General features: G+C 40.5%; 2 protein-coding genes across 2 annotated transcripts; both read left to right on the top strand.

Annotated features, from left to right (window-relative positions):
* Positions 1 to 4,806: 4,806 nt before the first annotated feature.
* Positions 4,807 to 9,296, top strand: LOC142195785 (keratin, type II cytoskeletal cochleal-like). Its single transcript, XM_075265818.1, has 9 exons — positions 4,807 to 5,229; positions 5,966 to 6,174; positions 7,114 to 7,174; positions 7,251 to 7,346; positions 7,465 to 7,629; positions 7,716 to 7,841; positions 8,663 to 8,883; positions 8,983 to 9,011; positions 9,112 to 9,296. Exons 1-9 carry the CDS (start codon positions 4,813 to 4,815, stop codon positions 9,294 to 9,296), a joined length of 1,509 nt encoding a protein of 502 aa, XP_075121919.1. The 5' UTR covers positions 4,807 to 4,812.
* Positions 9,297 to 17,326: 8,030 nt separating this feature from the next.
* Positions 17,327 to 22,037, top strand: LOC142195747 (keratin, type II cytoskeletal cochleal-like). Its single transcript, XM_075265762.1, has 9 exons — positions 17,327 to 17,798; positions 18,325 to 18,533; positions 19,025 to 19,085; positions 19,162 to 19,257; positions 19,370 to 19,534; positions 19,619 to 19,744; positions 21,383 to 21,603; positions 21,703 to 21,731; positions 21,832 to 22,037. Exons 1-9 carry the CDS (start codon positions 17,382 to 17,384, stop codon positions 22,035 to 22,037), a joined length of 1,530 nt encoding a protein of 509 aa, XP_075121863.1. The 5' UTR covers positions 17,327 to 17,381.
* The last annotated feature ends 823 nt before the right edge of the window (positions 22,038 to 22,860 follow it).

Below are 22,860 nucleotides of genomic sequence, written 5' to 3'. Positions count from 1 at the left end.
TGGAACCTGAGGCGGCCTCCGCTTCAGGTTCCAGTCCAAAACACCCCGTGTGAGCTTACCCATAAGGAGCCTATAAGATGTCTCTTCCCAATATGACAAGACCAGTACTATAAGCAATACATTATAGTTGTGAGGCCTAGTACAAATTTTGCATTGGGACCTAGTAGTTTCATGATAAGCCTTTAAGTTGCATATAACATGGAAGCAAGGAATTGAGATAGGTCAATAGGAATTGATAGGTCAAGATTCTGGCTATCACTGAATTTGACCTTATCACTGGCTTTGACCTCACCTATTTTCACCTTTGGACATGACTTTAGCCATTTACCAGCTGGTCATGACTGTACCATCAGATGCCATCACCTTGTCATACCATGCTGTGTGAAAGCTGCCCTATTCTCCACCATTTTTTTTTTTTTTTTTTCATCTTATCTGGCCATAAAGATCAGCTTATAATGATGATTAAGAAGCTGTTTGGGCACTTTACAAAACTGCAGATTTGAGAGTGGATTGTAGAGGATTGGCAGGTCACATAGAAGACTGTTCCAGTAGTCTAGGAAAGAGATGATGAGGGTCTAGACTGGCAATTTTGTAGACTCAGGGTTGAGGAAGGAGCAGATGATTTGGTAACTATTTTTAAGTTGAAGGTGACAGAAAATGTTACGGACTTGGATGTGTAGTTTGAAGAATAGGGCAGAATCAAAAGTTGCCCTAAGTTTAGAGCCATTAAAATGGATAAATAGGTCAAATAGAGGGGCTGAGTGAGGTGGAGGAAAGATTACAAACAAACTCATTTTTTTCGTATTGAGTTTGAGAAAGGGAATAAAAAAGAAGGAGACTAAGGTGTTAGACACTATGGGATCTGCTAGACACTATGAGCTATAGCTTCCGCAGCTGCTGCTAAAGGGACATGTGATGGTTCCTATGTTAAGACAGGGCTCTTCCCCCTTTCTCCCCTTGTGACTGACGTAACACATACTTCTCTGTCAAGGCCGGTCAGATGAGCCCTTCTCCAGAGCTCTAATAAGTTAAGAATTGGAGGGCTTGACCTAGAGAGGGACAGGAGCCTTAAACACCCAGACCCTCCTATAACATGGTGCCAGTCCCTTTATGTGGTCCATTTGATCATTTGTTGCCTTATGATCCAGCCAAAGACCTGGCGAAACACATCAGAGTATAATGCTACAGCAATTTTAGCTAGGGAGGAATTCTAATCTAATAGCTCTGCTGTGGAGTTCAGTCTTATTAGGGTGGGGTCTTTATTAGCATGCAAGCCATACTCCAGTGGGGACTTTTCTTATAGATAGGCCTCTGTATAAGGATATCTACAGAACCAGTCAATTTAAATGACAGCCTTGGAACCTCATCCATATGGATTATGGTCATAGGGGGTACAACTGCCTCCATGTTTGGAGGGGTATGGGGCCCATGGCCAGATGAAGATGGCTGGGGTCCCAAAACACTATACTATAAATCTCATTATTAGAAAGGGGCCTGGTGTCATGTGATGTCTGTACATGCTGTCCGTCCCCTTTACAATAGTGGCCTGCCCAGGGAAGATGATTAAAAATAAATTCGGATGGTCCACAGCCCTTCACAGGGTTCTTCCAGCCTGTGACTGAAGTAATGAGTCCTGGAGTCACTGCTGGAGGCTTTGATTAGGTCTCAAAGTCCCCTGTTGTATGTCGGTTTGATGATGTCAGCTTGCCCCACTTGACGGTTGAGACCCAATCACAGGAATATTTTCCCAGGTCTCTCTTCATTACTTTGCTCAATAAACATTGTCCTGGGAATTAAAACGTTGTGTGTCTGTGTGTCTTCGTGTCCTGCTGAACCTGTGGGCCCAGCCCTTGGTCCTCTTTCAGAGTTGTGGAATAAGGAAAATATTAGAGTACTGAACAAGTTTTGAAGTCCTGTCAGATTTGAAGTCGAGAATCTCTATAACTGATTTAGTCTTCCTTTGAGTAGCTTTTCTTTGGGCATCTTTATGCAATCCTTGAGGGGTTTTTTTGTCAGGTCAGTATATCATGGTTGCCAAATAACTAGTGTGTTAAATGGGTGAATTAAGAGTGGAAGTGGTGTTATAAAAAGTAATGGCAACATTTGTGTCATGAAGTGAAGATACGTCAAAGATTAGCAGAAGAGAGTCGGGGGGACAGATTTATTATGCTTTGTGCTCCAGTTATCTGGCATACAAGGCATTGAAGAGTCGCAAATGCCATGGACTTTTTCCTGGCTTACACTGCCCACTCCACTTTCATGGCTGAGGTGTGACGGGTGATATGGACATCTGACGGACACCACATGAGCACCATTGTAGTTAATGTAGTCCTTGGGTTCCATCTGTGTCCCCTATTTTAGTGCCCCATTTGTCCGTTCTTTTGGTCCTTCAAATGAAGAATTCCTTCTCAAAATGTATGATCAAATTGACAACTAGATGATGCCACCTTTTGTCAATGGCTAGAGGTATAACTTGAAGGTCCTGGGTCCCAGTGAAAAATCTATAATGGGGCTCATACCTACCTTGTACCATTTAGAATACTAGAATATTTTATGTGGCAGAGGTTCCTTCAGAGTCTAGGGCCCAGTAATGACTGTTACCTCTGCACTCCTTATAGCTATGCTCCTGTCTGTGGGCTGTAGAGACATACCATGTTCACGAGATAAAGGGTCACCGCTAGGGTTGAGCCGATCTTGAGATTTCAAGATCGATTTTAAAATCTGATTTCCTATCATTTTCCAGCCGATCTCGATCCCGATCGCAATCGTGAAATTTACTCGATCGCCAATCGGAATCCAATCTTTTCCCATTCCGATCGCTCAACCCTAGTCACCGCCAATAGTTAATTTACTTATATGTTTCCAGGAGGAATAACCAAGCAGTAGCCGTGTTTTCTAAAAAATACACGTCAGTGGAGACGAACAATCCCTTTTATCATGCTGGTCTACATCTATAGCACGTATGACATGAATAAAAAGAAAAATCTGAACCATGACACAAATGATAAACGTCTGTGAAATAGTTGACAGCGACTATATAAACCCCTCCCGTTGTTGTCATCGTTGTCACCATTAAATACTGTGGACATTAAACTATGATACAACACCTAACAAAAAAGCCAACCTACAATAGTATATATACAATAGTATATATATAAAAACATCATAAACGTGTCAGCACTGAGTAAACGAAACATGTAGAAGCCATATTGTGTTAGCTAGCACTTATACTAAGCTCTGCCTCTAAACCCTTCCTGTCTGCAGGTTCGTTTTTTTAAGTTTTAACCCCTTCTAAATCCATGACAAAAATTAACATCATGGACAGCTGACTTTTTCCCCACCATGGCTACAATTTATTTCATAATGATCTTCTGGATATTTTCAGCATCACCATAAGATCGGTGGTTGTAATAGACAACCTTGTTCGTGCAACGAATGCTAGGATCAGGAAAAAATATGGTCATGGTGGTTAACCTCTTCTCTGATAGTTCTTTTCAACCAAATGTGTTTAATAATGGTAATAGTAGAGCAGACCTCTGCCCATAATTAAATAATATAATAATAATAATTTTTATTTATATAGCGCCAACATATTCCGCAGCGCTGTACTGTACAATTTGTATTAATTAAAAAATTGCTGAAAGCCTTTGGCAGCCAGTGAAATATTAGATATATTTGATCCAATTTTATTTTATATGGCATGACGCTTTATATGCATTGCATTCAAGCCTTCGGTCCAGTATAAGATCAGGATGTCAATTTTGAATGGCGTTTTGTGATTGTTGCTTAAATCCGGCCATAACATCAGACCGGTGAAGTGTCAGACTTTGGACTGTCTGTTGGTGGTTGACTATATAAACCTTCAACAGTCCAACCCATACAGCCAACTAAAGTTGGTCACAACCAAACTCTATTGCATTGATTTTTTTCAGTTATCTGTCTGGCATGAACTGTTGTATATGGGGAACTTCTGGGTGATTTTTGTATTGTGGGAACATGTTTGTACTTCTAACACATCCACAAAACATTTATCATTTCCTGCTTTTTGCATTTCATTAACATCAAAAGACTTTCATCTGTTAATTTTCTAAGTGTCTGGGATACTCAAATATTGTCGGGAGGACCATGGTTGTTCATGCATTTAGAACAGTTGGCCATATGAACAATCAACCACATTTCAGTTCAGATGAGCAAATCTTATGTGTATGGCCAGTTTTATGGTGGCATTTGTTGCCCATATGGTAAACTGCTTTTTTTTTGGTAACCTGAAAAAAACGAGCAAATCTTTATGTTGCACTAAGTTCAAAGATGTACAATGCATTTAGACTAACCTATTCCATTTAGCACTAAAGTAATATGAGGGTTGAAGGTTCTTGGATATTTTCCTTGAACCAGTAACTTGTAGAAATACTATGTGATATTCCATTTTCCATTAGCTCATATGATGTACTTGCACAGAACATTTTGAAAGACACAAACATTTCACTATTTCGGTCGGGTGTTGGGTTTATAGTTTGGTGCTACTATTTGTCTTGCTCTGTACTACAGAGAAGAAGAGGACACATCATTCTTCTGAGCACAGCCAATAATATACATCATAGCTTTGATAATACAGGCGTGTTACTGAACTGCCTTCCATAAACTGAAGCAAATGATGCGACCATACAACACTCATGGAGTCGGAATGATTTTATGTGATTGTTAAAAACCAATACAAGTATAAAAGCGGCCAACAGAAGGTCTTCAGTACTGCAGCTATTCTCACTCACATCCACCGGACATCCTCTGTAGCTGACTTGGAGAAGAACCGCCATGTCTCATCACTCCATCCTCGCCTCCTCTGGACACAAGCACTTCAGCTCTTGTTCTGTAGCTTTACCTAAACACTCCAGCTCTCACAGCATCTTATCCCATTCTTCTAAACACACAGGACATGGACACAAGACTCAGCACTGCTTCAGCAGCAAGAGCGCCCATAACATTGGATCCAAGGGACATAAAATCTCATTTGGAAGCTGCCATGTGGGCAAAAGTGGGCATGGATCTGGATTTGGAGGTATTGGTTTTGGAAGATCTTCTTGCTCTGCAGGGATCACCCCTGTCACAATAAATGAGAGTCTCCTTGCCCCATTAAACTTGGAAATGGACTCAAGTATCCAGAGAGTAAGAACTGAGGAGAAGAATCAGATCAAAGGACTGAACAATAAGTTTGCTTCTTTCATCGACAAGGTAAATTTTATAGTTTATTAAGCCTAGGAAAAGATGAAGCCATAACGAAATATACTGTAGAATATGAGTTTTAAGTTCTGTATAGACATAACCTGGAATAAAGGGAAAACTCTGGAAATCTGTGCTCTTCTAAATCTTTGCAGATGGAGCTCATCCAAATATCAGCATCTCGATTTTTCATATAAAGTATGACGATGGTTAATGTTAATGTAATAGTAATAACAATACAACAAGGGCTAAAGTAACATAGATCTCCTTAATGCGAACCTTCGTACATGTACGGCTGTTACTTGATGTCCATCTTTTTCTCGCTGGTGGTTTATAATCATTGTGCCCTCACTGGGAATCAGATGTCTGTGCACTTGTGTGTAAGGAAAACCTCTGATAAACTCGTGTTTATACACAACTACCAATCTAAGGGTCAGTTCACATTAGCGTGTGTATTGCGTCCGGATAGAATCCGCATGGAGACCCCTATACCTTCAGCAGAAGCTCTGACATACAATATCACAGTGTATAGACATACATTGATCTGTATTATGAGAATATATATACAGTATTTTTTTACTCTGTGCCTTTGTATAGAAAACTGCAGAGACTATACTGTTCTATACCGTGTGGATTGTCTACCATACAAACATTAATAGCAAAACTTTGGTTATAAGCAAATATCATTATATCTATAATAAGTGTATATTATATAATAAGTGTACACTATGTCTGCACATGCGTGTAGGTAAGATATCTGGAGCAACAAAACAAGATGCTGGAAACCAAGTGGGCTCTTCTACAAGACCAGAAAACAGCCCAGTGTCAGATTGAACCTCTGTTTGAGGCTTTTATCAGTAACCTCAGGAGACAACTGGAGAACCTGGAATGTGAAAGCTCTCGCCTGGAAGCAGAAAGGACCAACATGGAGGAAACAATGGAAGAATTTAAAAGAAGGTAAGAAAACAGTGCAAACTTGAGTGCAAATTTCCTATTATACACTTACAATAACAAGTTAGAGTTACCTTAAGGAGAGCGACTTTAGAAGAGTTAGATTTCGGGATGTGATAAGCCCGACTTAGAAGGTGAGTTTTTAAGAACATATTTGAAACTTTGGAAGTTTGGTAGTAATATGAATGCCCGGGGTAGTGTATTCTAGAAAATTGGTGCAAGTCTGGGGAAGTCTCAGAGATGAGAGTGAGAGGTCACTAGATCACTGAAGATCAGGGGTAGGGTGGTAGATAGAGATAAGGAAGGAGATTTAGGGTGGTGAAGAACTTTGTGATAAGTGAGAATTTTAAATTGTACTCTAAAGTAGATGGGAAGCCAACGGCACAGACTAGAGTCATTGGGGTAGATTTTTGACTGACAAATGTGCCTGGCTTTTGCGTTAATTGTAGAGTGGAAGACCAAGCAGTAGAAAGTTACATTACACTCAAAATTACTATTGGAACATTGTTGAATAGGGTTGTTGGACAACCTACGAATTAGCATTGTTATTATTGTTATTGCTACCACCTAGAATATAATTATGGAAAGTTTTTTCTACAAATTAGAAGTTTGAGGTGTGAGAACGAACAAAATATCTAGAATACCTACTAAGTTACACTCTATATCTGAGTCATCGGGGTAGATTTTTGACAAATGAATTTGACTTTTTTGCTCTCCATCACTTTGACTCATAGGAGAAAATTGGTGTAAGGAAAGAAAGTTATTTTTTGGAGGACAATGTCAACTCTTGAGTATCATAAGGAAAGCAATGGACAGCACATGAGATGCCCCATGATAGGGGTTTGGGGATTAAATTGGGCTGACTCATTCCCTTTAATTTTAGCAGACTTGATATTTGCCTTTTATATGCTGGGTAATATAAATAATTTTGACATCTCACTGAAGGTATGAAGAAGAAATGAACAGGCGTACAGCGGCAGAGAATGAGTTTGTCTTGCTAAAGAGGGTATGTATTGACATCTAGAATATTCCTAGATAAATGAGAATACTGGAATCTGTGATACACGTATTTTTTTTTGTAGGATGTTGATGCCGCTTTCATGAACAAAGCAGAACTGCAAGCTAAGGCCGACTCTCTGACCGATGAGATCAACTTCTTAAGGACACTCTATGATGCGGTAGAACATTTACTCTTTGGCACAAAGCTCCAATATTTTAGTTTTTTTCATGACAATGACCCAGTAATAAGATAAGATGATACATATGTCTGATGATTATTATTTCCTGATTCTGCAGGAGATCAGTCAGCTCCAGGCTCAGATCTCAGACACCTCAGTGGTCGTCTCCATGGACAACAGTCGAGACCTGGACCTGGACAGCATCATCTCTGAAGTCAGAGCTCAGTATGAGGAGATTGCTAACAGGAGCAGAGCCGAGGCTGAGGCCATGTACCAGTCACGGGTGAGTCTAAGACCCAGATACTAAATATTCATCTATGTGTATAGACATTAACAGCTTAGCACTTCCATTTCTTCCTATATCAACAGTTTGATGAACTTCGTATGGCAGCTGGAAGAAATGGCAATGACCTAGAGAACAGCAAGAATGAGATTGCTGAACTAAACCGAACAATTCAGAGACTCAAAGGAGAGATTGAATGTGCTAAGTCCCAGGTGAATGAAATCTAGCTTGTTACAAAGAGGAATGAACCTATCCTGTCTGCTGCCTGAGGAGAACTATAGCAACGCACCCCCCTCCCAAAAAACCTACCCACCCCAGCAATCTTTGGTTCCACGATGGGACCACCTAATTAAAATTGTAGGCCATGTCTTTCCACTTACATATCAAAAAATCGCCTCATTTTGAGCACACACATTATATTGCCGCCTTTTTTGTCTTCCAACACATAATATGGCCCTCACACAGTATATGGCACCCTTTTATTGGCCCACACACAATATATGACCCCTTTTTTGTGGATCCCATAGAGTATATAATCCCTTTTTTTTTGTTCCCATAGAGTATATAGCTCCATTTGTTTTCCCCCCAAAGCGGCAACCTATTGGAATAAATCAATAGGTTGCGGAGGATCAAAAATGCCATCCCCATTTTATCCCACAAGGCGTCACCTATGGCCATTGCTCATGGCAGATGTGCCCATGCAAATATGCATAAAAGACGAAATTTTGTAAATTATATACAATAAGTAACTAATGTACAGTATGTCTGCGTGTTCTTAAAAGATTTAACTATGATATTGAGTGCTGCAGCCCCTTCACTACTTACCACGCATAGCGCTGTACAATGTATTGCAGCTGTGCTTGGTACAGAACACTGGGACAGTATTATACTGTATAATACTGAGCATGCTCTGTTATAGTGGTCCTAACTAAACTTTTTTAGTAATAATCTGCCACTCTTGGTGCCGATAGGATGCCGCTGTTTGGAGACCACTGCTCTGTATCTTATATAGAACTGCTTAATGTATTTATAGCGCGCTGCCCTGGAATCTGCTATAGCAGAGGCTGAGGAACGTGGAGAAGCTGCAGTCCGAGATGCCAAGAACAAACTGGCAGAACTGGAGGCGGCTCTACAGAAGGCCAAGCAGGACATGGCTCGCCAACTGAGAGAGTACCAAGAGCTGATGAATGTCAAACTGGCTCTGGATATTGAGATCGCCACCTATAAGAAGATGCTGGAAGGAGAAGAACACAGGTGACTGCAGATTATATCAGTATAGAAGATGTTACATACATATATCGTGTACTTGTGCACAGCTGTAGGACAGACTGACGCATTTCTGCTTTCTTTCAGATTGGCTTGTGATGGCTCAGTGAGCATCTGTAAGTGATACGCATTACTACTTACTGCATATTTATAGGCTACACATCTGGTATCCAGGTATGATAAAATGTTCACACTAACATGTTTTCTCTTCTGTAGCTGTCCTGCACTCAAGCACTGGAGGAAAACACCATTCAGGAGGATCCTCTCATGGTGGACATCATCATCACCAACATCATCATCATAATCATCATCTTAGTGGTGGATTCGGTTCTGGCAGTGGAAGAAGCCATGGCCATGCACACACAAGCCAACATCACTCTAGCCATAAGCACCACTGCTGAAGAGGAAGAGCTCTTATATATTTGCTGCACTTTTGGCTTTATCCCTAAACGTATATTCCTCTTTGGTCACTTAACTACTTGTCCTTGCTTTTTAGAATGAAGTGCATATATGCTACCCTATATTGTCCCTCAATAAACCAGTACTTGCAAGACAGTCAATGATTTATTTTTGGCCTTTACCAGAAAAGGTTCATAGAAATGTAACAATTTTTTTTTTTTTAATTCAAAAGTTTTTAATTGTCTTTTAATAAGTCAGGGTACAGGATACATAAACAGAGTACATACATTAGTAGAAATTACATAAAACAATTCTAATATAAAATAGTAAACAGTAGCATTTCAAATGCAACAAACAGTAGTGGTGATATAAATGATCCTCTATGAGTAACTATATCACTAATCCGAGATATAGAGAAGGATCTATGTGCGTGTCTGGGGGTAGAGAGACCTCGTAGACAAGGGAAAGACAAAGAACCAACAAAAACGTTGATAAGTGAGGTTGAGGGGGTAGTTGTGTTAAGGAAGGTATTCACAGAGATCAAACAGTCAGAGTTGATCTGCAGCAACTTGGACCATGCCTACATAAATCGAAGATGTGTTCTCATTTTCCAGCTCATTAGTTCTTCAAAGCGTGCGATTTAGTGCACCTCCACTTCACTTGACTTTTGTACACCTTGACTCACTCTTGTGTCAATCGGGGGAGGTCTGAAGCCATTGTAGTGGTATGAGCAACTGTGCAGCAGTAAGCATATGTGTTAGAGGGAAATATTCGATCAGTGGAATCTTGAAGTCTGTGTAGCTGTGTGATTGATTTTGCTGTGGTAAACTGGTCAATAAATCTTGGTGGGATTTGTAGTGGAGAGATGGTATGGCCAAGAAGATCAGTTCTGGTGTTAGCTCAAAGTCAGGAGAGAAGATTTGCCTGATGTCCTCCTGGACATGCGACCAGAAGGAGGGGAGAACTGGACAGTTCCACTAGATATATAATTAGAATCCAAGGTGGTTGTGGCAGCTCCAACATGTGTTGTCAGTTGTAAGCCTTTTACCGTGTTTCCCCGAAAATAAGACGGTGTATTATATTAAATTGTCACCCTAAATATAGGACCTGTCTTATTTTCGGGGGACGTCTTATTACAACCGGCAGTCATGCCAGCACTTCCTTAGCGAAGCGTCAGCATAACTGCCGTTTGTAGGTAGTGTAATGTAGGTGAGGGGGGGAAGGTATCCTACTTACCTTTCCCATCTTCCTAGCAGCGCTGGTGCTGCTGTTCATCCCGGCCGTGGTGGGTGGGGCTTAGCAAGGCTTCGGGGGTGTGGCTTAGTGGAGCTTTTGTGGGCGGGGCTTAGCTATCCCCACTTCACTGACACAGCAGCCGGCTGGATGCTGTGCTCTGTGCTCCGTGTGCACAGCAAAGCCGGCTGCTGTCTCTTCTGTATGTCGGGTGCTGCCTCTGGGATGAACTGGGAGAGCTCATCCTACAACAGCAGGGACAGTGGACACAACAGCAGAGGCAGCAGCCGGCTTTGCTGTGCACACGATTTTTGGGCATGCCTTATTTTCGGGGGGTGCCTTATATTAGGCAATTCAACAGAAACCACCCCCATGCCTTACTTTCGAGAGTGTCCTACTTTCGGGGAAACACGGTATGGAACATCCAATCAGAAATTCTGTACCATCTGGACAAGAGTTAATAATGGTTCTTTTTCAAGGATGTCAAGGATGCATGGGGAGATGCCATGAGGGTGTTGAAGAGTGGTTTTGTCTCCTGGACACAGTGAGATTGTCAGGTCCTTCTCCCAAGAAGTGAGAAATGTCAGGCTTGTCAATATGGTAGAGAAGGGCTTTTACAGGCTTGTAAATGGTGCCAAAGGTGAGATATTTTCTGTTAGAGTTTCAACCTAGATTCTAAGAGGTTCTTGAACTGAGTTAATTGAGGATGGACAACAGTTCTTCCACAGAACAAAGATAAGCAGTGTTGCAAGTGTTGTAAATGTAGAAATGTCAGTTTGAGCTTGGGGAGAAGTAATACTATATTGTCTAGAGATATTTACCATATTGTCAGGACAGAGATATTTGTAGGGTATGGAGGCTAGCCCCTAATTATTGGTAGGGAGTAGGCTTCAAGTCTATTAAGGATGGGATCAGATGTGCAGGAAGGAATGGTCATGTAAAAGGTGCCAGCTCTTCAGCCAGTCCCTTCCAGACGTCAGTCCATGATCTTTTAATTGGGTCCAATGCCAAGGCTTGAGGATTGAGTTAAAGAGGTAGCCACCGGGTGGGGTGGCATTAGTTGCTTGCATCATGTGGACCAAAGCAGAAGAAGAGGTTGGAGATACTAGATTTGACCCCCAGCTCAGTTGGACAGCCTGATAATATCTAGCCTCTTAACAACTAAGGGTGTAAAAATACATCATTGGTCACATAGGGATATATAGAGAACGCTCAAGAGCTGAGCTCTCTCCATACACACAGCGGATGACGACTGTATAATACAGCCAGGACCCGTCGCTAACAGCTGCGATCAGCAGCAGCATTTAAAGTGTGCAGGCGCCATTGGTGCCACCGTCTTTGACCGATTGCCGCTCTTTGAATCTTCATCAGAGGGTGGCGATTGGTTACCATGACAGCAGGGAGTCTATTGAAGACTTCCAGGCTTGTCATTATATCCGTTCTATTACACGCTGCCATAGATAGCATGTAATAGAAGTCAAGTGATTTTAATATTCACCACAATACATTACTATTATACTGAATAATATGAGTGATCAGATCCCCTAGAGTTCAAGTTTCCAAGGGAGTCTGAACATAAAAAGTAAAAGTAGAAAAAAAAAGTTTTTGCAAGTATTTAAAAAAAGACAAAAAACAAAAAAGTTCAAATACCCCCTTTCCCTAAATCCCATGTAAAAATAAATAAATAAAAGTAACCATGAACAGATTTGGTATCCTGGCGCTCAAAAATGGACAAACTATTAAAATATTGATATATTTATCCCATATAGGGAAAGGCGTTAGTGGGGGGGAAAAAATCAAAATTAGACAAATGGTGTTTTTTTCAACACTTTGCCTCCTAAGAAAAATGTTATAAAAAAAAATGATCAAACCAGCAGACCTTCCCCAAATGGCATCAACAAAAAAATCATCTTCTCCCACATAAAAAAACGGCATACCCAGCTCCGTACTTATAAATATGAGTTACAGATGTCAGAAAATAGTAACACATTTTTTTTTCAATTTTGCAAAGTTTTTCATTTTTGAAAAGGTATCAAAACATTACAAATTACAAATACTCTATAAATGTGGTATCGCTGTGATCGTACTGACCCACAGAATTCAGGTAACATGTCATATCTACCACACAGTAAATGTAGTCAAAATTAAACCCATCAGAAATTGGCTCAAATGTGGGGTTTTTTTCCAATTTCACCTCATTCTGAATTTTTTCCAGCTTCCCAGTACATTGCACAGGACATTGAATGGTGCCATTACAAAGTACAATTTGTTTCACAAACAATAAGCTATTATGTGACTGAAAAATTAAAAAGTTATCGGTCTTGTAATGAGGGGAAGGAAAAACAAAATGCAAAAACGAAAATTGGCTCAGTGTTTATTAAGGGGTTAAAAATGTCTAGGAGACCAAGTCTGCTAGCGGTGCGCTTTTTCACCAGTTGTGACCGGGCCAGTTGTAGGGACGTGCCTCTCCAGAAGAATCTTGTAAAGATGCTTTGAATATTCCTGAATAATGTAGATGGGAGATGAATCAGCAGCATGTTATGGCGATACAGTATTTTGGGGACTATGTAAGTTTGTACTAGATTCTTTCGGCCGAACTATGACAGGGCTAATTTGTTGTAAGTAGAAAGGAAAGATTTTAGTTCAGCAAGCAGAGAGACGAAGTTAGGTTGGACAATCATTTCTAGTGAGGCCATATATAAAAAACACCTTTCCTAAGCGATTCATACATTTCCCGTATTGAAGCCATTGGCCCTTAAAGTATCCAAAGCCTAATAAGGTTGCATTGGGAGTTCGTGTTCTACGCGTTTTGCCTCCTAAGTTCTAGAGGCTCATTGAGAACAAAAATCTACCCTATGTGGATAAGTACATGCAAAACAAACATGGCATCAAGGGAATAAGAAGCGTAATACATACATAATGAATTCTGTAAAGGTCAATTGGAGGAAGTATCCCTAAATCCACAAACAGAATCACAAAAAACAGAAAAAATGGACAGGGAGTACTCAAAGTACACTGATAAGGGAAATATACAAACTTTATTATTCAATAAATAGACAGCAACAGTAAAAGCCAGAATACCATCAGACTAAGGGGAGAATCCAAGGACCGGAGGTAAGTATAAAGATTGGATATGCAAATATCTATAATATAAACATGAATTGTCATATAAAGATACTGAGCTTAAGATATCAAATAATTGTAAATAGTGATACATAAGGTCACAGAGTATATTGCAAAAGGTGCATCATAGTAGATCACAGGACACATACATATGTAAGTATCAAAACCACCTTAAGAAATAAATATAAAGAAGCAGCAATAAGGATAAGGTGTAAAGAAGTATACAGTGGCTATGGGACGCACTATTAGTTGCATCTACTAGATGATTACCGTATATACTCGAGTATAAGCCGAATTTTTCAGCACAGTTTTTGGGCTGAAAAAGCCCCTCTTGGCTTATACTCGAGTCTATGGAGGTCTATGACCAGCCGCAATATCAATGTATAGAATCTCCCACAAAATAGTGGGGAAAAAAATGAAGCTTTAAAAAAAATGAAGTAAATAAAAGTTCTAAATCCCTCCTTTCCCTAGAATACATACAAAAGTAGAAAATGACTGAAACATAAACACATTAGGTGTCCATGTGTCTGACAGTGCCCAGTCTACTAAATATAGGGGATCTGCAGTGCTCCTGTTCTGTTGGGAAGGGGTTAATAGGAGCACTGCAGATCCCCTATATTCAGCCAGACTGAATTCCAAGTGGGGGAAAAAAAAACAGTCCTCAAGCTCAGGGAAGGGGCAGACAGACAACCAAAACACCCCCTCCCCTTCCCCAGCACCCAGCATCTACTGCACCCCAAAACTCCGACCATTTTAATTCTTGAAATTTTCCAGTAGCCTCTGCATTCCCCCCCCCCCTCGGCTTATACTCGAGCCAATAAGCCCCGTTTTTTGTGGTAAAATTAGGGGTCTCGGCTTATATTCGAGTCGGCTTATACTCGAGTATATACGGTAGGTATAATCAGTAAAACATACCCAAAGGATATGGCTGACCAAGGTAAGTATGAAGTTATAAGAACAGGAGCAAAGCAGCTTAATATGAAAACATACCCATCTTAGTAACCCACAGTGGTAACCTCAGCAGGACCGGCTCTCCCCTGTCCCCCCCGCAGTTCTTAGAGGCCAGATGGTAGCCTCCAGTACTTCAGTATGGTCCAGTATGGTTGTCAAGACTTACTATCAAGTGTATGCCAAGATATTTAATTGAAGAAGCCGTTTAACAGAATGGAGTCGATTATTGTATTTGTGTTTTCACCGCAACTGGAATGGTGACGTTTACAATTTCTGATTTCGTGAAATTGACTTTGTAGTTGGAGATATTGCCATATCTCTCCAGGAGATCTACAAGATCTGGGAGACCTTCCGTAGGGTGTGTCATGATAAAGAATACATTGTCCACAAAGGCAGTAGCGTGAAGTGTCTCACTGCCTACTGGTATCCCTTTGATGTGGGGATCCCTTTGATATGGGGGTGTTGGTGGACTACAAATGTTTCATATATGCAGCCATACACATTGTATTATTTATTTATTATGCTTACTTATATAGCGCCATCATATTCCGCAGCGCTTTACAGATATTGTCAGTCACTGTCCCATATAGGGCTCACAATCTACACTCCCTATGTTCCTAGTCTATATACTGTACCAGTTGATCTATGAACCCTCCCAACGTTATTGAGGATTGTGGCATTTCGAGCAGCCCATGGAAAAATTAGATGCACAAATAAACTGAAAGCTGAGTATAATGGTGATATCCATGTTGAATGACACCAGGTAATAAGCATAAGATCATTCTGGGAAGATTCTGTATAACAAAGGTTGTTCGTTGGACTATTAGACTAAAGTTTCAAAGACGAGAAATTTGGTTTTAGATCATGATGATCTGTCCTATCTTGGCTGTTGTTGAATTTCATCTAATGAGCATTCATTTTGGTTGATATAATCCATCTTCATCAACTTTAGTCCAACGTGTATTATGTTTATGGGTAACTTGACATGGAGTCTGTTTCAAAAGAAATAGCTTCATTAAATAGGCTTTTCTATTAAAATAATTTAGTTTTACTGTAAGAAGTGATTGATTCCATCCAAAATTGACACTCATATTCCCATACCTCTCCTGGGCTGGCTCATGGTGCTCATGGTGTAACTTTGTGAACCTGTGATTGGGCTTTACTGGCCACTTGGACATGTTGATGCCATGACACTGTGAGGGAGCCCCGGAGAGGTGAGGGAAAGTGAGTATCAGGGTTTTTTCACACAATTTTGGTCCAAAACCAAATGAGTTTCAAACCAAATGAAGATGGAGTTTCTCTACCAAGCAAATCCAAGTAAAAATAATAAGTTTATTTATATAACAACAACAGTTTCTTCAGCTATTAACAAGTCAGAGGACACATGAACATAAAATATGACACTTTACAATGTGATAAAGAATTAACGTATCAAACAATAGGAGTGAGGGCCCTGCTCACAAGAGCTTACAATCTATAGGGATATAGGGAGACACAAGAGGTCAGAGGGCTTGTTTGGTACAATGGCCCAGCCATCTGTTAGTAAATAAGGTGATATAACTGGAGCTATACAAGCCCTTCACCAGCCGGTATCTGTGACTAAGGATACTAAGCGCAGGGTAACTTCTAGATGGAGAGATCAGGTTCTGAGAAATATAGTGCCCCAGTAGTCACAGAGTGCCCCCTAATCAACTGAGATACTGGCCCAACAGTCAGACAGTGCCTCTTTATTAGCCATATAATGCCCCGATAGCCAGATAGTTTCCCTTAATAGCCAGAAAACATCCCAGTAGTTAGACAATAACTCTTTAATAGTCAGAGTGCCCCCTTTATAGGAAGATACAGTCCCGATAGCCAGATACTGTCTCCGTTAATAGCCAGATAAAACTCCCATAGCCAGAGAGTGCCACCTAATAGCCAGGCAGTGCCACAGTAGACAGATAGTATGGCCCCTTATAGTGACATAGTGCTCCTTTATAGCCCTTTTACGTGCGCCCCCTAAGTAGTGAGGTAGTGCTCCAAGACTGTCCCCAATAGCCAGAAAGGGACCCCTTTATTAAGGAAGATAACAAAGTACTACTTACTTAACTCAGGTCTCCTGTGTAAAGCAGCTTCACAGCAAAAGCGGTGCAATGCAATGACGTCATTGTGCCACCAGGACGCCAATGTCCTATGTGCATTCTGACTTAGAGGGTGGCAGACCAGGGAGTCAATAGCTCCCTATTGTGTCCTTGGTTTCAACCGTATCCATGTTTTTTCTGGACGTGGATATAGTTGAAACTGAGCATCTAGAGTACCAGATCAAAAGCCTGGACCTCTTGGGGATGGGGCCCTGGACAGTTGCCTAGTTTTTCCTCCCCTAATACGAGCCCTGCCAGTATATACAGTAACCTCAGCATGTATATTTTAAATTGAGTATAATATTTGAATTTAATATTTGAAATTCACTATTTCAGTCTGGTGTTGGGTTTATAGTTTGGTGCTACTATTTGTCTTGCTCTGTACTACAGAGAAGAAGAGGACACATCATTCTTCCGAGCACAGCCAATAATGTACATCATAGCTTTGATAATACAGGCGTGTTACTGAACTGCCTTCCATAAACTGAAGCAAATGATGCGACCATACAACACTCATGGAGTCGGAATGATTTTATGTGATTGTTAAAAACCAAAACAAGTATAAAAGTGGCCGACAGAAGGTCTTCAGTACTGCAGATATTCTCACTCACATCCACCGGACATCCTCTGTAGCTCACTTCCACTTCGAGAAGAACCGCCATGTCTCATCACTCCATCCTCGCCTCCTCTGGACACAAGCACTTCAGCTCTTGTTCTGTAGCTTTACCTAAACACTCCAGCTCTCACAGCATCTTATCCCATTCTTCTAAACACACAGGACATGGACACAAGACTCAGCACTGCTTCAGCAGCAAGAGCGCCCATAACATTGGATCCAAGGGACGTAAAATCTCATTTGGAAGCTGCCATGTGGGCAAAAGTGGACATGGATCTGGATTTGGAGGTATTGGTTTCGGAAGATCTTCTTGCTCTGCAGGGATCACCCCTGTCACAATAAATGAGAGTCTCCTTGCCCCACTAAACTTGGAAATGGATTCAAGTATCCAGAGAGTAAGAACTGAGGAGAAGAATCAGATCAAAGGACTGAACAATAAGTTTGCTTCTTTCATCGACAAGGTACATTTTTTTAGCCTAGGAAAAAAAGAAGCCACCCAGAAATACACTTTGTAGAATATGAGTTATGTTCTGTATAGACAAAATCTAGAATAAGTGGATAACTCTGGAAATCTGTGTTCTTTTAAATCTTTGTAGATGGAGCTCATCCAAATATCTCTATTCTTTTCTTTATGTGTACAAAATACGATGATGGTTAATTTTAATATAATAGTAGGAACAATACAGAAAGGGCTAAAATAACATAGATCTCACTAAAGTAATACTCCAGCCTACCCCTCACTACGGTCCATTCACCTCAGTACATGAATAGCTGTTACTTGATGTCTATTATGAGAAAAAAAAATTATTCAGCTTTTTTTTTACTGTGTGCCTTTGTATGGAAAACTGCAGAGACTATACTGTTCTATACATTGTGATTGTCTACCATACAAAGATTAATAGCAAAACTTTGGTTATAAGCAAATATCATTATATAATAAGTGAATATTATATAATAAGTGTACTTTATGTCTGCACATGCGTGTAGGTAAGATATCTGGAGCAGCAGAACAAGATGCTGGAAACCAAGTGGGCTCTTCTACAAGACCAGAAAACAGCCCAGTGTCAGATTGAACCTCTGTTTGAGGCTTTTATCAGTAACCTCAGGAGACAACTGGAGAACCTGGAATGTGAAAGCTCTCGCCTGGAAGCAGAAAGGACCAACATGGAGGAAACAATGGAAGGATTTAAAAGAAGGTAAGAAAACAGTTTTGAGCTCAAATTTCCTATTATACACTTATAATAACAAGTTAAGGAGAGCGAGTTTAGAAGAGTTAGATGTGTTTTAGAGCACATTGGAAATGTTGGAAGTTTGGTAGTAATATTTTTGCCCTTGTAGTGAATTCCAGAAAACTGGTGCAATTCTGGGGAAGTCTCAGAGACGAGAGTGAGATGTCCAAATTATGGATGATGTTAGTCTTATATCACTGGCAGAAGGAAGGTCAAGGGTAGGGTGGTAGATAGTTATAAGGAAGGAGATTTAGGGTGGTGATGAGCTTTATGAAAAGTGAGAAGTTTAAATTGTACTCTAAAATAGATTGGGAAGCCATGGACAACACATAAGATGCCCTATAATGAGGGTTTGGGGGGGTTAAATCAAATTGACTGATTCCCTTTAATTTTAGCAGACTTGATATTTGCCTTTTATTTGCTGTGTAATATAAATAATTTTGACATCTCACTGACAGGTATGAAGAAGAAATGAACAGGCGTACAGCGGCAGAGAATGAGTTTGTCTTGCTAAAGAGGGTATGTATTGACATGTAGAATATTCCTAGATACATGAGAATACTGGAATCTGTGATACACGTATTTTTTTTTGTAGGATGTTGATGCCGCTTTCATGAACAAAGCAGAACTGCAAGCTAAGGCCGACTCTCTGACCGATGAGATCAACTTCTTAAGGACACTCTATGATGCGGTAGAACTCTTTGGCACAATGCTCCAATATTTTAGTTTTTTTCATTATAATGACCCAGTAATAAGATAAGATGATACATATGTCTGATGATTATTATTTCCTGATTCTGCAGGAGATCAGTCAGCTCCAGGCTCAGATCTCAGACACCTCAGTGGTCGTCTCCATGGACAACAGTCGAGACCTGGACCTGGACAGCATCATCTCTGAAGTCAGAGCTCAGTATGAGGAGATTGCTAACAGGAGCAGAGCCGAGGCTGAGGCCATGTACCAGTCACGGGTGAGTCTAAGACCCAGATACTAAATATTCATCTATGTATAGACATTAACAGCTTAGCACTTCTATTTCTTCCTATATCAACAGTTTGATGAACTTCGTATGGCAGCTGGAAGAAATGGCAATGACCTAGAGAACAGCAAGAATGAGATTGCTGAACTAAACCGAACAATTCAGAGACTCAAAGGAGAGATTGAATGTGCTAAGTCCCAGGTGAATGAAATCTAGCTTGTTACAAATGTACATAAAAGATGAAATGTTGTAAATTGTGTACAATATATAACCATCATACAATTTATGTACATGTAAGCCCAGATGTTATCCACTACATAGCATTATAGTCTTTAAAAGTTTTATCCAGAGCTATGATATTGATTGCTGCAGACTCTTCTCTACTTACCACACACAGCGCCGTATATTGTATAGTGGCTGTTCTTGGTACTGCAGCTAAGTTTCATTCATTTGAATGGGACTAAGTGGTAGTATGGCCATAAGACTAATGGATATGATGTCACTACACAGGAAGAGATAGTGAAGCTTAATATCATAGTCCTTTAAATACAGGGTTCAAAGATTTTTTTATAATTTGTCTTCTGCATCACATGGCAGTCCTTATAGTATGATTTCAAGAATTTCATTGAGCTTTGAGGAACTCAGTTTGACTGAGTATTTTTGTCAGCTTTTTATTACAGGGTAACTCAAGTCAACAATGATCTGACATGTCTTAAGATATTCAGGGGCATAACCAGCAAAGATTGGGCCCCATAGCACTTTTGACTTAGGAACCCCCTCCCCCACACAGCATAACGTCCCCTTTCCTGGCCCCTGCACAATATATTGCCCCATTTACACAAACTATAATATTCCAAAGTGGCCTCCATACAATATAATGTTCCACGGTGGCCCCTCCACACAGTATAATGTCCCTTCGTGGCCCCCTGCAAATATTGCAAAAATATCAAGTACAGCAGAACCCAATATTTTTGAGGTACACCTCCCACAAATTAGTATTATACTCTGGGGTCTTTTCAGAGGCCCAAGGGAAGTGAGTGAACATAAAAACCAGTTACAGTTACCTCTCCTGTGCTCCGGCAGGACTTCCTACTGTTTTCAGCCTGACCATGTGTCGTCAGTAATGTCACTACAGGGGCCCGGAGACAAAATAGTCCTACTGGATACCAGGAGAGGTGAATAACACTGGTTTTTATGTTTGCTCACCTCCTCTGGGCCTCCGATCATTATTCTCAAGGGTCTGAAGAGACCCCAGAGTATAATAATAGCAGTATTTGTTGAGGTTTGCCCAGCAAACACTCTTACCGCGGGCCTGTGGCCTTACTTAACAATCCCTTTTTCTGCTCATGGCCGCCTATGCTATCTATTATTCTCTCCAGGGGGCACCAGGAGTGTAGAAGGGAAAGCAGAGGTGGCTGTGAGCAGGAACAGGGATCGGTAAATAAATAGGGCCTGTTACCTGCTGGGATTATTCCAACACGTAACAGTCCATTGAAAAAAGAGCAGCAGGGGCCCACCTCAAATCCACCTTTGATAATTCTGCCTAAATGAATGACTTTGCATCTTCATCAATTTACACCAATGATGAAAGAGATTCAGTTAGTCCAGAATACAGATTTCTAGAAAAATCTTGCAAAAAATATTTTTACAAAAAAATCTGCTAGACTTTGTTGTCCATCAGAACATTGCAACAATATTATATATTACTCAGCACACTCTGTACTAGTAATCCCAACTGACCTTTCTAGTAATAATCTGCCACTCTTGGTGCCGATAGGATGCCGCTGTTTGGAGACCACTGCTCTGTATCTTATATAGAACTACTTAATGTATTTATAGCGCGCTGCCCTGGAATCTGCCATAGCAGAGGCTGAGGAACGTGGAGAAGCTGCAGTCCGAGATGCCAAGAACAAACTGGCTGAACTGGAGGCGGCTCTACAGAAGGCCAAGCAGGACATGGCTCGCCAACTGAGAGAGTACCAAGAGCTGATGAATGTCAAACTGGCTCTGGATATTGAGATCGCCACCTATAAGAAGATGCTGGAAGGAGAAGAACACAGGTGACTGCAGATTATATCCATGTAAAAGATGTTACCTACATATACCGTGTACTTGTGCACAGCTGTAGGACACACTGACGCATTTCTGCTTTCTTTCAGATTGGCTTGTGATGGCTCAGTGAGCATCTGTAAGTAATACACATTACTACTTACTGTATATTTATAGGCTACACATCTGGTATAAAGGTATGAAAAAAAATTCACACTAACATGTTTTCTCTTCTGTAGCTGTCCTGCACTCAAGCACTGGAGGAAAACACTATTCAGGAGGATCCTCTCATGGTGGACATCATCAGTATCAACATCATCAACATCATCAGCAACATCATCATCATAATCATCATCTTAGTGGTGGATTCAGTTCTGGCAGTGGAAGTAACCATGGCCATGCACACACAAGCCAACATCATTCTAGCCATAAGCACCACTGCTGAAATGGAAGAGCTGTTATATATTTACTGCACTTTTGGCTTTATCCCTAAACTTGTCCCCATTTTGGCCGCTTAACTATTTGCCCTTGCTTCTTAGAATGAAGTGCATATATGCTACTCCATATTGTTCCTCAATAAACAAGTTTTTGCATGGCAATGAATCATGTTTTTTACCATTACCAGAAAAGGTGCATAGCAATGTAAGAAATTATCTTAAAAAAAAAAAAAAATTCTAAAGGTTTTTTTTTATTGTTTTCAATAAGTGAGGGTATAAGATACCTAAACATAGCAGAAACAATAGTAGAAAGTACATACAACAATTCTGATATATATACCAGTAAACAGCAGCATTTCAAATACAGCCAATAGTAGTGGTGATACAAGCGATCCACTATGAATAGAAGAGTATCACTAAATCAAGGTGTAGAGAAGGATCAATGTTCTTGTGTGGGGGTAGAGAGACCCTGTAGACAAAGGAAAGACAAGACAAAGAACTAACAAACACATTGATAAGTGAGGTTGAGGGGGTAGTTGTGTTAAGGGAGGTATTCACAGAGATCAAACAGAGTTGAGCTGCACTTGGACCATGCCTGCCTAAATAGAAGATGTGTTCTCATTTTCCATCTCATTAGTTCTTCAAAGTGTGCGATTTGGTGCACCTTCACTCCACTTGACTTTGCTACACCTTGACTCACTCTTGTTTCGATCGGGGTGAGGTTTGAAGTCATTGTAGGGGTATGACCAACTTTGCAACAGTAAGCATATGTGTGATCAATAAATCTCGGTGGAGTTTTTAGTGTAGAGATGGCATGGCCAAGAAGATCAG

The sequence above is a fragment of the Leptodactylus fuscus genome, chromosome 2, assembly GCF_031893055.1.
Source record: "Leptodactylus fuscus isolate aLepFus1 chromosome 2, aLepFus1.hap2, whole genome shotgun sequence".
Lineage (NCBI taxonomy): Eukaryota > Metazoa > Chordata > Amphibia > Anura > Leptodactylidae > Leptodactylus > Leptodactylus fuscus.
The sequence above is the reverse complement of the archived record's forward strand: the minus strand, read 5'-3'. Positions and strand labels throughout refer to the sequence as shown.